The sequence below is a fragment of the Primulina huaijiensis genome, chromosome 16, assembly GCF_012295235.1.
Source record: "Primulina huaijiensis isolate GDHJ02 chromosome 16, ASM1229523v2, whole genome shotgun sequence".
Lineage (NCBI taxonomy): Eukaryota > Viridiplantae > Streptophyta > Magnoliopsida > Lamiales > Gesneriaceae > Primulina > Primulina huaijiensis.
This window is the reverse complement of record NC_133321.1, coordinates 18,483,880-18,498,195: the sequence shown is the minus strand read 5'-3', so window position 1 is coordinate 18,498,195 and position 14,316 is coordinate 18,483,880. Positions and strand designations below refer to the sequence as shown.

Sequence of the window (14,316 nt, the reverse complement as noted above, 5' to 3'; positions counted from 1 at the left end):
GTGCTTAACAGTTGAAGTGAAATATACCCGCTTGTGAGTAGCTCAACGCTCGCTCATATTCAGCAAGGGTTTCTCAAACGCCTACTTTTCAAGATTAGTTTGAGTATCTACAAGTCAGGTGCGAGTGATAGTCAACCTATTTTGTCGAGGTATGTCCCGTTTTTTGGTTAAATTTTGGTGTAGCCACTGACTGCTCCACCAGAGTCGTGCAAACTCGAAAAACTAGACAAGGGACAATGTGTAGACACTTTCCAGTCACTTAAAAACCAAAATATAAAGTATAATATATGACAGGAAATCGTGTTTTTAATGAACAAGGCAACTGCACTAGCTGTAGCTCTCTCGTCTAAATTGCTTTTAATTTAATTCATAGAAATATATGACAGCAAAGTGATTCATGAACCCATTTAGACTATTGTCGCATAAAGATACCCTTGTAATTAAAATTTTCCCTCTCCAAAACCCATTTCTAACAATTTCTAAAATTATAGTAAAATTAGCAACAAAATTTGCTCAACTCACTTCATTTAATTGGTAATCAGCGTTTTATTTCTTCATGGAGAAATCGATTTCCAATTTCCAGCACTTTCATATTTACATATGTTAATTAGATTTAAATTCGATTGTTGTTTTGCATTCATATTTCACATTTTTTCGTTATGTTTTACCATAAAAAATTGATAATGCCTTCAAAATAAATGGTAACACTAAAGATACTTGGATTAAGTTTGCTCTATGGTTCAAGAACATTACTCGCCACCTTCCCCACCCTTTCTAATTCCATCCATTTTTCGCTTTTCACACTCACTCGCATGCAATAATCAATTCCCATGAATGTATTCTTAAATGTACAAATGACACATGATTGCCGTGTGTTTATAAGGTCCAAGTTTTTTACGTTGATTATTAAGCAGAGCCTGCATCATAGTATGGACACGAATCCATTTGGCAATCTGGGTGTTGACCAGTCCCAGTCGGAGCTCCGGGAAACTGCCTACGAGATCCTCGTCGCAGCCTGCCGGAGCTCTGGCGGAGAAGGCCTCTTACTTACGTTTCCAACTCCGAGAGATCGGCGGCCTCTGCAGAGGACATCCAGTGTGGACTCGATTTCGGCGGCGAGCAAGGTGAAGAAAGCTCTTGGTCTGAAGTCGAAGAAGAAGAATGATAAGAAGGATTTGGACGGGTCGGAGAATCTGAATCGGGCAGAGTCGGTCAGGAGGAGAAGTGGGAATAGTGTTTCGGAACTGGTGAGGGTTCAGATGAGGGTCACGGAGCAGAACGATTCCAGAGTCCGGCGCGGATTGCTGAGAGTTGCCGCTGGTCAGGTCAGATATTTCATGATTTTATCTTTGAACTTTTTTGTTTAACCCTTTTGCTCAAAGGTTAAAAGCTATAGCAGATTCAAGAAATTGCTCCATTAAAGGCAGGGTCGGAAATTTGATGCATTTTTGGTCTTGAAAATTTGGAACTCTTCCCTTCGAGCAAACTGACTTGTGGACTGAGAGAAATATAATCAAAATGGAGGATAAATTCCTTTTTTTATCGAATGAGGTTTGAGCGGAGGATATTGTTGGTAAGAAAATATATTTTGGCGTAAAGCTTTATGTGATCTCAAACAATTGGAGAAATTGTATATGTAGTAGGAAATGCCAGACTCTAACTAAGAGTAGGCTATTAGAAGGTAATAGTTGCTCAAGAACACTTGAAATTGCGTACCTGCATTTTTCTTGCGGAGCTGTATCATTAAACAATTTCTGTTGTGCTTGGGCTCATAATTTATCAGTTGAATTGTCTGTGAGATGAGATAATTTTGTATGGATAATGCTATCATGACTTCATATCCTTGTGTTACCATTGGAGTTATTACAACAATTAAAATCCTCGGATTTTACCAGTCAACAAGAATACGAAGCATGGCAAAGGAGGAGCTTGAAAGTGCTTGAAGATGGACTCATTGTGCACCCACATCTGCCTCTTGATAAATCACAAACGGCCCCTCAGCGCCTTCGACAGATCCTACATGCAGCTAGTGAGAAACCAATCGAAACAGGAACGCACAGTGAATCCATGCAAGTTCTCCGTAATGTTGTGGCATCTCTTTCTTGCAGAGAATTTGATGGTTCCTTGTCTGATGTATGTCATTGGGCTGACGGAATTCCACTAAATTTCCACCTATACCAGAAACTTCTTGATGCTTGCTTTGATATGAATGATGACGCATCTGTTGTTGAGGAAGTTGATGAGGTCTTAGAACTTATCAAGAAAACTTGGGTTGTCCATGGCATAAACCAAATGGACCATAATCTTTGTTTTATGTGGCTGTTATTTCACCATTATGTCACTAATGGCCAAATTGAGGGTGACCTCCTTTTTTCTGCCAATCATATAATGGTGGAAGTAAGCAAGGATGCAGAGGCCACACATGATTCCTCGTATTCAAAGATCGCGAGCTCGATAACGACTCTGATTTCAGAGTGGGCAGAAAAAATGCTACTTCACTACCACGACAATTTTTATAGGGGAAATAGTGATGCAATGCAAAGTGTTTAAGGCTTGGGGTATCGGCAGCCAAAGTACTGGAGGTAGGCTTGTCTCATGAGTATCAAAATAGAAAAGAAGTTGATGAAGGATGTAGAAGGGTTGATGCTTATATTAGGTCATCAGTGCGCAGTGCTTTTTCTCAGGCAGACGATTTGAAGTTTCTTAAGAATATATATATACATATATATAACTTTGTTGTATGATTATCAATTTTGTTCCGCTCGTAAATATGACTCAGGCTGCTGTTTGCTCCATTTGAAGACAGGAAAAGGAGAGAGTAATCTCAAGCAGGCAGTCTTCTAAGTATCAACAAAGTCATCTTCCTGTTCTTTCCATCCTTCCGCAAAATATATGCGACTTGGCATTCAATGAGAAGGAAATATACAGCCCTGTGCTGAAACGATGGCACCCTCTCGCCACAGGTGTAGCTGTTGCTACTCTTCATACTTGCTTCGCTGGTGAGCTTAAGAAATTTGTTTCGGGTATAAGTGAACTAAATCCGGAAGCCATACAAGTACTGCTTGCTGCTGACAAACTTGAGAAAAATCTCGTGGAAATTGCAGTTTCTGATTCAGTGGACAGTGAAGATGGTGGCAAGGCAATAATTCAAGGCTTCCATTGCTTCCTACAACAGGTCAGTGGGGTCCAACTGAACCGAATACAATATTGCGGGTGTTGTGCAATAGGAATGATAAAATGGCTTCAAAGTTTCTGAAGAAAATGTACGACTTACCCAAGAAAACTTAAACTAAATTTCAGAACCAGCCGGTATCTGTTCTACACCTGAAGTTTCTTCAATGAAAAATTTGGGGATAAATGATCAGATTATTGAGTGTTACGATATAGTGCGTGCGGCATGCGATTTTGTCTTTAAATGAAAGGTGTGCAAAAGCATCAGAGGCAACCTAATAGGCAGTGTTTGACATTAAGGTGACTGGGGATTCTATACGAGGTAAGGATCAATGCCTGCAAGCTTTGATAGACAGTTAATTTATATGAGAAATTTGGTGGAATTTGCCTTTGTTTGCTGCTAATTTTTGGTGGTTGTATTAACAATAAACGAAATATTTTTCATGTTGTGGAATATAATTTGTATGGTTAAATACAGGGGAATTCTTGCTGCATATGTGAGGCCTTGAGATCGATCAGCCATGCAAAGTAACTAGTTTACGTAATCCTACCGTCATTAGGGGTGGACATCTATCGCTTCGGTCTGGTGTTGCTCAATCATGGTTCGGTTTTTGGTTTTGAAAATTTCTGGTCCAAAAACCACACATTTTATTACAGATCGGTTCGGTTTTTTTGTATATATGGTCAGTTATATAAGATTTTAGTAATTAACTGAATTGATTTTGCGCAACAGCAGTTATTAGTTTTTGAGACTGAAAAATAACACTAGCTTAAAATAAATATGAATTTACGTCTAAAATGAAAACCAAAATATAAAAACTAACATTTTGAGAAGAATTAATGTGATAGATAACTGATGAATGCAATGCAAAATATAGAATCAACGACAATAAAACATAAATTGTTTTCATATCAAAAAAATTATTTCGATAATTAAATAAAATAACTTATCACCAATGAATACAAAAAAATTATTAGAAGCCCAAATCTATGGGCAATATTCGTAGATGGAGAGTAAATTATTAAATGTCCAAATGTAGGGCCATAATTCATACAAACCTAATATTTATTATTTAATTAAATATGATAGGTCGGTTCGGTTTTTTCGATTATTTGAGGAATCGAATCGAAAATTCGAATTTTATAAATTTTTAAACCCTAATCATCCTTAAAACTGAACCATTCAAGCTAGATTTTTTGGTCCCGTCGATTTTTTCGGTTTTAACTGAACTATTTCCACCCCTAACTGTCATAGAATGAAGATTAGAAACCGAAGATATGTAATCAAACTATGTCTAACAATATACCTACGTGGGATGAAACACACAAACTAATTATATTATGGATGATCATAAGATTGCATTTATATAACATAATTGTATGTGGATTAAGTGAAAGCTACTATTTTTTTTTTATATTACATTAGAATTCATTTAAAAACTTTGATTTCATGGGAGATATGTTAAGGGAAATTTTATGACTTCCTGCATTCCATGTGTAAATCGTAATCGTAATTCAAGATCGAGAAATATTAATCCATAATTAATTAAACAAACAAATGATAGTGGTTGGGTGTGAATTATTAAAATTTACATTATATAACATATAGATTAATGCGTAAATTTCACCACCACTCGTCTAGCATTAACTAAAAATCAATCATAATCCATTTTAATAAAAAAAAATGATTTTTAAATATTACATAGTGGGGTTCGGTCTGGGGGTGGACTTCTAGGCTTCTACTACTTTATTACAACCTTAATATTTTAATAAATTCATAATTGATACACTTTTTCTTTGCATTGAATTTTCTGTGTCGGAAAACGTCGGATTTATTTGTCAAGTGAAAATTCGTATTGTTTGAATGGAATTTTCTTGGTCAAGAAAGTTCGATCAAGAATATGTGAAACTCCAATCCAGATTGATTATGGAAAAAGCTGGATTAATTTTCAAAATGCAATATGAAGTTATTCATATATTTTTATAAATTTGTGACGAAGCTTCTATTCAATAATTAATATCGAAATGATCCAAGCTGCCATGCAAATCTTCACCTGGTCAAGCAAATCGACGCTCCTTTCCACATGTGACGTCAAAAGATTGCAATTTTCTGAGACCATTTATCCGTTAATTCAAATAAATAAAGAAATTTCTACCATACTTTATATGCATTGTCCCTTTCGGAGGCCCTTTCATAATTCGCAAAATAATACAATCTTTGTGATCGTCCAGACAGATCTGTCTTTGGTAACTATTGGCGTTTGACTTTCTCATCGCTGACATACATACAAGCGATACATATATAGACACAAACACACATATGTATGTGTGATATATTTTCTATATTTCACTTGAAGAGTAATCAGATTATATTGAGAGGAACGTAGTGGTGGGTGTGAGAGAAAGAGAGAAGAAGAATGGAGAATATTTTCAAGGAGAAGAGGGGTGGGGAGTCAGTGCTGGACTTGAGTCCAAAGGCGACGGTTGGTGGAGGAGTTGAGGATGCGTACGGTGAGGATCGCGCCACCGAGGATCAGCTCGTTACTCCATGGACAATCTCTGTTGCTAGGTATCACTCTTCTTCCATCAAACTCCTTTTTTTTTTCATGAATGAATGAATATTCAGGTTGATCCTAGTAAAAAGAAAGGCTGCTTCTGTATATCTTAGTGGGAAGTTGGATTTTAGAAAAATCAAAAGTAGGATTTTGAAATTTTTTGGGATTCAAGAAAAAAGTTGGTGTTTTTGATGTTGGTGTATTGCGTTTCTGTTCTATAATATATCAGCTGTGTATGTTGTTTGTTAAAGTGAAATCTGATATGATTGCGGTTCTATGTTGCAATAGAATCGAAGTGTAAATATCTTCGACGACAGTTGTGATCTTGGTCCTTTTCTTTTGAGGAAATTAGTATTCATTGAAGGAATATGTGTGCGTGGGTGTGTATAATATTGATATTGGGCTATTTGTGAATCTTTTTCGGCTAACATCCCCCTAGCTCCATAGCATATGAACAGGTTTAAATTTCCATTTATTTTAATATCTGACGGAAAACTTCTGTTAGAATGTTAGGTGGTTTCTATGTTATATGAACAAATGTTTTGCTAAAATGTGTGTATCTATAAAATTGCATATGTATACGCTAATGTATCACCATTTCTTGCAAATCTATGATTCATAGTCATGTAATGCCACAGACGAACCACCAAGTAAAAAACCACCCGACATTACGAAATCTTGATTCGTCAACACTGAAATGTTGAATCTTGATTGTTTGCTTGATTATGTGCAACAGCGGATATAGTTTGCTGAGAGACCCTCATCACAATAAAGGGCTTGCATTTACGGAGAAAGAAAGAGATGCTTATTACTTGCGCGGTCTCCTTCCTCCTGCTGTTTCATCCCAAGAACTTCAGGTTTATAATGCCTAATTCATGTCATTTTTACTATTTGGTTTTTTTTCCTTCATATTTTAATGTTTCTTTCCCTTTTACTTGTGCAATACCAGGAGAAAAAGATTATGCATAGCATTCGTCAGTACGATGTTCCTCTGCACAAGTACGTGGCCATGATGGAACTTGAGGTACCAGCAAATCTTATGGATTTTCTGAACTTTTGTTTCGGATGACCGAAAACATTTGGATAGCAAAAAATCAGTTAATGAAAGTTAAGCTTCTTGTTTTGCCTGCTTATCAGACAATTAAGCATTACTGCTCTGATTCTAGTAACGACAGTCATTTATATTCTTGAATAGTAGTTGTGATTTGAGTTTAGAAAGAATCATGATTAGTTTACTGTTATATCAATTATTTTTGCTGTCTTTAATTTTTCGACTTGCTTGATTTACAGGAGAGAAACGAGAGATTGTTTTACAAACTTCTCATTAATAATGTGGAGGAACTCCTCCCAATCGTCTACACACCGACTGTGGGTGAGGCTTGCCAAAAATACGGGAGTCTGTTTAAACGCCCTCAGGGTTTATATATCAGTTTAAAAGAGAAGTATGTCCTGATTTTGTTGTTACTACACAAATTATGGGACCTAGTTTTGGCTAGAAATTTAAGTTCATGAAATGTGTAGGGGAAAAATTCTCGAAGTTCTGAGGAACTGGCCCGAGAGGTCCATTCAAGTCATTGTTGTGACTGATGGTGAAAGGATTTTGGGACTCGGGGATCAAGGCTGCCAAGTAATGTCATGGACTCATATATGCTAACCATGAACTTATTATGAAGATGTATTTTCTCATTAATATGTTGGGGTGTGATTGTGTCAAAGTGTTCTTTATTTTTAATTAGACTATTGGTATTACGTTACAGGGAATGGGAATACCTGTGGGGAAACTCGCTTTGTACACAGCACTTGGGGGTGTAAGACCTTCCGCTGTAAGTATTAACATCAGGAAACAGCATTTCGAAATCATTCTCTGTGCTCTATTAAATTTGCTTCTGTTGATTGTTTGGAAATTGGTTCTAATTGGAAAATTTTGGCTTTTCTGAGTAGTGTCTGCCAGTAACAATCGACGTGGGGACAAACAATGAAACACTTTTAAAGGATGAGTTCTACATTGGGCTCAGGCAGAAAAGGGCAACTGGACAGGTTACTCCTGCATGTCTGTTGAACTTTGGATCTTTTTATCCACTTTTATTGTTTGAAAGCTAAAATTTTACATCTTTTCAGGAATATTACGACCTGTTGCATGAGTTCATGACTGCCGTGAAGCAAAACTATGGCGAAAAAGTTCTTGTTCAGGTTAGTGATTCCTGCTACTTATGCAGCATAATTCAACTGGCTTTGTGACAAAAGCTATACCTGGCAGTAACCATACACTCTAATTTGAACTTTACAATAGCACAGGCAACATTTATGAGTCGTCGTGTTGCATTGGCAATCACGCAGGGGCAATAATTGTTGCTCCCAAACTTGTTTACACTCTCACATTTGGTTTCGCATGTTCTAACATTGCTGCAATTTTTACGTCATTGCAGTTTGAAGATTTTGCCAACCACAATGCGTTTGAGCTGTTGGCGAGATATGGAACTACACATTTGGTCTTTAATGATGATATACAGGTATGTGGCAAAGTTTTGGTTGATACGGCTTTGAAATTTCTGTCAAATGTTAAATTGATGATCCTCTTTATTGCAGGGGACAGCATCTGTGGTGCTTTCAGGGCTTGTTGCATCACTTAAGCTACTTGGGGGTACCTTAGCTGATCACACATTCTTGTTTCTTGGTGCTGGAGAAGTAATTATCTAAGCTCAGATTCAATTTTCTTACGCCACTTAAAATTTATAATCTTTACAGAAAAAAAAAATTTCGTCCATCGCCACTTAGGTTACCTTTGCAATTGCAGGCTGGAACTGGGATAGCAGAGCTTATAGCCCTTGAAATGTCAAAACAGGTGAGTATGTAATCTAAACAGTGAGGTGAAATATTATAGTAACTCTAAAGAAAGGAAATTTTTGGACTGTGGTTTTTTTTTGTTATTTAGGCTAATGTTCCGGTGGACGAGACACGCAAAAATATCTGGCTCGTGGACTCGAAGGTGACAACAGGATACCTGAATCTCTCATTATCTCCTTCTGGTAATTCTGTCATACATTGACATGTGTGTACGAATCATGTAGGGTTTGATCGTTAATTCTCGTAAGGAATCTCTTCAAAATTTCAAGAAACCGTGGGCTCATGAGCACGAACCGGTTAATAATCTCTTAGATGCTGTCAAGGTTGGTAAATCCATTCTTTGATGCCATTTTTCAATGCAGAAACTCGTTTTTTTTCCTGTGATAATTTGCTCCTAAACTTCACTATAGGCTATCAAGCCAACAGCCTTAATTGGAACTTCAGGTGTCGGAAAAACCTTTACGAAGGAGGTGGTCGAGGCTATGGCCTCCTTCAATAAGGTATATAGTTTTACTTTTTCTCCTCTCCCAAAAAGATGATGTTTTATCAATAAATTGATATTATCACATGTTTTCAATACCGCAGAAACCTCTTATAATGGCTCTTTCCAATCCAACCTCACAATCAGAGTGCACTGCCGAAGAAGCTTATACATGGACCGAGGTTTGTTGAGTTCAAAGGCTTTGATATTCACGGCAGCAAATCTCATTGATGTAGTATCTTAACTGAAACTCGATCTTTTGTTCCTTGTTTTTTTCTCAAGGGTCGTGCTATTTTCGCCAGTGGAAGTCCATTTGACCCTGTGAAATATGATGGAAAGACCTTTGTACCTGGCCAGGTTTCTTTTCTTTTTGTTTGCCGTTACCATGTTCAGTTTGCTTCTTACAACGAACCGTTCTCAAACTTACTTTTCTCTGTGAAATCAGGCAAACAACGCTTACATATTCCCCGGTTTTGGGTTTGGGTTGGTCATATCTGGAGCCATTCGTGTGCACGATGATATGCTTTTGGCAGCTTGTAAGTAAAAAACCGCTGACTAAAACGATACATTTGAATCACAATACTTTGAAAATTGTCAGCATCAATAAGGAAACAAACATTAGTGAATAAACTTTTTTATTGCTAACCTGGTATTGTTTTATGCAAAACAGCGGAGGCTTTGGCTGGTCAAGTGACACAAGAACATTACGACAAGGGAATGATTTACCCTCCGTTTGCCAGTATAAGGAAGATTTCAGCTCACATTGCTGCAAATGTAGCTGCTAAAGCATATGATCTCGGTTCTTACCTACCCACCTTTTTACTCATAATTCGAGTGGTCTAGTTCGACTTCTACAAAAACTGTTTTTTTACAAGTGGCCTTTTTTCCCCTCTCTTTTCAGGATTGGCGACAAGACTCCCTCGGCCTGCAGACTTGGTCAAGTATGCCGAAAGCTGCATGTACACGCCAAATTACAGGAGCTACCGATGAATTTTTCAGTCGGTTTACTCTGTTTCAAAGCTTGAACCACTGCCTTATGTTGTGTTTTCTAGTCTTAAGGATTGATAGTAGTATGTATAATATAATAAAAGAGATGAGTTTATCTGGAGTTGATTTTATCGTAATGTTTGATTCTGTGAATGTGTTGTTTTTCAAGTACAATGGCAGAGGCTTTGTTGTGAGCAAATAGGAATAATAAGAGGCAAATGAATGTGATGTTTCGTTTGAATTTCTTCCAAAAAATGTCAAAATATTAGGTCTAAAATCTATGGAACAGCCTGTGTATGATCAATCATTTTGAAGATTTATTTATTTAAATAATGTCAAAAGAGTAGTCTCATCTGAGACGGTTTCATGAATTTTTATATGTAAGACGGGTCAATCTTAACGATATTCACAATAAAAAGTAATATTTATCATAAAAATTAATATTTTTTCATGGATGACTCAAATAAGATATTCGACCCACGAAATTAATCCATGAGACCGTCTCACAAGAGTTTTTGTAATGACAAAAACAAATTTATCAAAATATTGAATAAAACATTTTTTCAAATTATAATAAGATTTAGGAGCCGGGGTTTCCATCTCCGGCTCCTACTTTTAAATTTAAAAGGGAGTTTTTTAATATAAATTTTAATTTTTTATACCAATTAAATAAAAAAAATGTTTAAGTTGGACTATTTCTGAATGGCTGAATTACAAGCTGATAAAATTATGACTTGATCTCATGAATTAATGATAATTATTAGATGAATCTATCTAAAACTTTTATGAATTAATAATATTGAAATCATAAAATTTTATTAATTTAGATAAATATTAATTAATTAATTAATAATTTATTATTTTAAAGAGTTTTTTATTCAGTAAACATTAATTGAATTATATATTGTTACATCAATGTATACATCATATTCTTTGTATTAATAAAAATAAAAAATTATTTTTATATATAATTATAAAAGTAAATTGCATTAATTGTTTTTATTAATTATATTATATTCATGGCATAAATTAATGAAATATAATTTAAAACAATAATATAATTAAATTTTATGAAAAAATAAACAAGAATATAGTTTTATTTTATTAAAGTTTTCTAGTCGTGTTTGTAATTTTAGGTAATTATTAATTTATGGTATTGAAGAAAATATAAATGTATCTTCCAAAAAAAATTATTTTACTAATTTATCAAAATTATTAATTTAGAACAATGGTTCAAGTCGGGATCGGGAAAAAAATATTATTTTAGAGAGATTATTAATTTTTTGAATATTTATTTGTAAAAGTTTTTAAAACTTAAAACAATTATAAAATTTTGCCAATTTTTTGTTTTAAAAAATAACTTAAAATTTTTAATTTACAAGTTAGTAACTGTTACGCCGCTGACCCAAATTATAATATACATTTTCCATGGGTTTCCATATGATTTGTTTATCAATATTATTAGGTTTATTTAAAAATGAAAATTAATAATGTTTATCAAAATATATATATTTTTGTATCATTTAATTTAATTTTATTTAGTTAAGAAAAAACATCACGGCCAATAATCCGCGATTTACGCTTGTTTATCCCTCCATTTCATTCACATTCATTGTTATTTCTTTGGGTTCATTCTTTAACCACAAAAATATGATATTATGTCATACAAATTGTGATACACTTCATGTAGAAATATGATACATTTCATGTGGAAATATGATACTAAAAAAGTACACAGTAGTGAATATAAAAAAGCCGAAGACTGAAAGGTCAATTTCCCTCCCATCTCTTCAAGCTCACGAAGTTCACCGGGTGCATGTTTTATTCTGCGAAGTGACTAATTCATATGTGGTGAACTGATTCGGCTTATGAATGCATTATGCTTCCTGATGTCTGCATTTCTGTACACATTGTGCTGTTTGGATTATGGGTTTTTCATGTTACTTCATTTTCTTGTTTCTTTTTTACGGGTTTGATTTTTTATTTTTTTTTCATGTTTCGTTTTGACGGGTTCATTTTTTTTTGGTGAGCAGATAAGGTGATTAAGTTGGGACATGGACGTATTGTTGGTGACATTGTTTGTGGGCTTTGTATTGGCACTTCTAATTGTAATCCCTCGGCTACGTAAATCTGGTTAGATTGTTATGTTATTTTGCAGTGTTACATTTTGATTTGTTGAATTATATAATCTGTTAAAACTTTTCGGTCTTTTTGTGAACAATCTGTCAGAGGTAGGCTAATTGTTCTTGGCTTTTGAAACTGATCCCTTGTAATTGTTGTGCAATGCAGATCCAGGCAGCTCGCAGCTATCGAATTTTGCAGGTGATAAGGTATTCTAAAGTTGCCATATTGAATCTGGCTATGCATTATTGATAACACTTGAAAGGATTAATATATGTGTTTTTGGATTATTGTTTGTGTAAATGTTTCGCATGTTGAGGTTTTTGTTAATTTTATCAAGAAGGTTAATGTTGACACTTTCAAAGTTTCTCTCTTTACTGTGATTTCTTTCATCGGTCGATAAAGTAGCATAAGTAATACACATGTTCAAAAGCAAAACTATAAGTTTGAATGGGAGACGAAACGAGAATGGATTTGGATTACTTGCTTATCGGTACCTTCAATACGTTAAGAGGAGAAAAAGATATGTCGAATGCCAATATTTTTCATATGTATAAATGAAGTGAAGAGTAAACTCACCTCTAGCCAAAGAAGCTTTGGTTGTTTTAAATTTATAAGTGGTTCTTGCCTTATCGATGTTTCAACGAAAATGAGTGTTCATAATAGTATTTAGGTTTCGTACCTTCTAAATGCACGATATTTTTCTTCCAATTTTACTTTGGATAAAAAAAACTTCATGTGGAAAGAGTATCAAGTCGTAGTGCATTACCTAGTGAGAAATGTGATACTCTAGGAGTTGGCTTCTTTTGATTGATTCATTATTGAGTTTTGAATAGTCTGTGATGACAATTCTACTAGTTTTTATGTACATTGAAAACAAGGGACTGTAATGGAACTTACAGATGGGGTATTGCAAGTTTTATCGAGGTTATAGTTGACCATTAACTCTTGGTATTTCCTTCTGCCTCATAGATGGTTGACATGAAGGTAGGGAAACCTTTGATGGATTGCACATTTACCCGCTAAAGATCTATGTACCAAATTCACGAATAAAATCAAACATTTTATTTTAGCCTGTTCTGTCTCGTCCCTGCCCCCAATCATTTCAACAATTATATTTTTATTATTGTATGTCACGTCACGAACAATTTTGCTCAATGACTTTTTCACATGCACGCGTCAATAATTGAACTGTTTCGATGCAGGCTAGTGTTACTGCTGCAGTTTCCATAAAAAATTTACTTTTTTTTTTATCAATGACTCCTTTTTAATTAGGCATCCAAATTGTACACCAAAGCTGAGGTTTCATTGCATAACAAGAGGACTGACTGTTGGATCATCATAAAAGAAAAGGTTTTTTTTTTTAGTTTTTCATCTGCTACAGCTTCTCTTGAATTGTTTTCTTTCTAAAAGCAAGGCTCAAGTGGTCTTTGTGATTAAATTTCATCAACATGAACTCTTCACATTCCGTTTTTCTGAAAAATATAGGTTTACGATGTTACCTCTTACGTAGAAGAGCACCCCGGAGGAGACGCCATACTAACACATGCTGGTGATGATTCAACCGAAGGTTTTTATGGGCAAGTCTTTTTTATATGACAAGCTTTTCACGTTGCTCATTTACTTGTAGTTGGAGCAAGATTTTTCTGCCTTAGGTAGTTGGATTCCTCTTTGATGCTATCTTCGATCGTTCACCTGTGGTCTTGCAAAGTTTTCGGAACAACAACTAATCAAATCCATTCCACATCTTGACAGGCCACAACATGCTACTCGAGTCTTTGACATGATTGAGGACTTTTACGTTGGAGATCTGAAGAAGTAACTAATGCAACTGTATTTTTCGATCATGGGCATGTTGTTTGGGTCGGTCTAACTGGGATTGTTCCATTAGATCTTACTGTTCAGGTTTGAATTATCATTTTTTTATGGCGAACTCGTGCGCTTAAAAACTGATTGATTATGGCTTGGAAGCGTGTGGCATTTTCGCTGTAATCGTAGTGATTGTCGAGGGGGGAGTATGTCTGATTAGCTTTTGAATCTTGTAATGTAGACTGAATAATCTGGAACAATCATTTGAGCACATCATGTTTTTACTGAAATTATAATATGATCACTTTTTGATGTTCTTGTTGTGTTCGAGGAAATTATATTATGACA

At 35.1% G+C, this 14,316-nt stretch overlaps 3 protein-coding genes and 1 pseudogene across 5 annotated transcripts; all 4 read left to right on the top strand.

Moving 5' to 3' along the window:
- The first annotated feature begins 754 nt into the window (after positions 1-754).
- LOC140961505 (uncharacterized) lies at positions 755-1,841 on the top strand. The gene is made up of 2 exons (XM_073420077.1): positions 755-1,325; positions 1,400-1,841. The coding sequence occupies exons 1-2, from the start codon at positions 831-833 to the stop codon at positions 1,439-1,441; spliced, it is 537 nt and encodes a 178-aa protein (XP_073276178.1). The 5' UTR covers positions 755-830; the 3' UTR covers positions 1,442-1,841.
- LOC140961110 (protein unc-13 homolog) lies at positions 1,840-3,839 on the top strand (annotated as a pseudogene).
- A 1,678-nt stretch (positions 3,840-5,517) lies between these two features.
- LOC140961504 (NADP-dependent malic enzyme) lies at positions 5,518-10,279 on the top strand. Its single transcript, XM_073420076.1, has 19 exons — positions 5,518-5,740; positions 6,463-6,583; positions 6,676-6,750; positions 7,017-7,168; positions 7,248-7,353; positions 7,484-7,549; positions 7,668-7,763; positions 7,845-7,916; positions 8,153-8,236; positions 8,313-8,411; positions 8,521-8,568; positions 8,659-8,712; positions 8,795-8,893; positions 8,981-9,070; positions 9,156-9,233; positions 9,334-9,408; positions 9,497-9,587; positions 9,722-9,850; positions 9,953-10,279. Exons 1-19 carry the CDS (start codon positions 5,589-5,591, stop codon positions 10,039-10,041), a joined length of 1,776 nt encoding a protein of 591 aa, XP_073276177.1. The 5' UTR covers positions 5,518-5,588; the 3' UTR covers positions 10,042-10,279.
- A 1,541-nt stretch (positions 10,280-11,820) lies between these two features.
- On the top strand, positions 11,821-14,036 carry LOC140961648 (cytochrome B5-like protein). 3 transcript variants are annotated; one of them, XM_073420304.1, is made up of 6 exons: positions 11,821-11,908; positions 12,072-12,171; positions 12,328-12,368; positions 13,435-13,512; positions 13,648-13,739; positions 13,915-14,036. In XM_073420304.1, exons 2-6 carry the CDS (start codon positions 12,093-12,095, stop codon positions 13,979-13,981), a joined length of 357 nt encoding a protein of 118 aa, XP_073276405.1. In that variant the 5' UTR covers positions 11,821-11,908; positions 12,072-12,092; the 3' UTR covers positions 13,982-14,036. The 3 variants fall into 3 exon arrangements, with proteins under 3 accessions (XP_073276405.1, XP_073276404.1, XP_073276403.1); XM_073420303.1 differs by having other exon boundaries at positions 11,827-11,968; XM_073420302.1 differs by having other exon boundaries at positions 11,832-11,850.
- Positions 14,037-14,316: the final 280 nt, after the last annotated feature.

Coding starts and splice junctions, on each gene's coding strand:
- LOC140961505 (XM_073420077.1), top strand. CDS start 831: ATGAATGTATTCTTAAATGTACAAATGACACATGATTGCCGTGTGTTT. Junction 1,326..1,399: donor TGAGAGTTGCCGCTGGTCAG/GTCAGATATTTC, acceptor AAGCTATAGCAG/ATTCAAGAAATTGCTCCATT.
- LOC140961648 (XM_073420304.1), top strand. CDS start 12,093: ATGGACGTATTGTTGGTGACATTGTTTGTGGGCTTTGTATTGGCACTT. Junction 12,172..12,327: donor CCCTCGGCTACGTAAATCTG/GTTAGATTGTTA, acceptor TGTGCAATGCAG/ATCCAGGCAGCTCGCAGCTA. Junction 12,369..13,434: donor CGAATTTTGCAGGTGATAAG/GTATTCTAAAGT, acceptor CTTTTTAATTAG/GCATCCAAATTGTACACCAA.
- LOC140961504 (XM_073420076.1), top strand. CDS start 5,589: ATGGAGAATATTTTCAAGGAGAAGAGGGGTGGGGAGTCAGTGCTGGAC. Junction 7,354..7,483: donor TCGGGGATCAAGGCTGCCAA/GTAATGTCATGG, acceptor ATTACGTTACAG/GGAATGGGAATACCTGTGGG. Junction 8,894..8,980: donor ATCTCTTAGATGCTGTCAAG/GTTGGTAAATCC, acceptor ACTTCACTATAG/GCTATCAAGCCAACAGCCTT.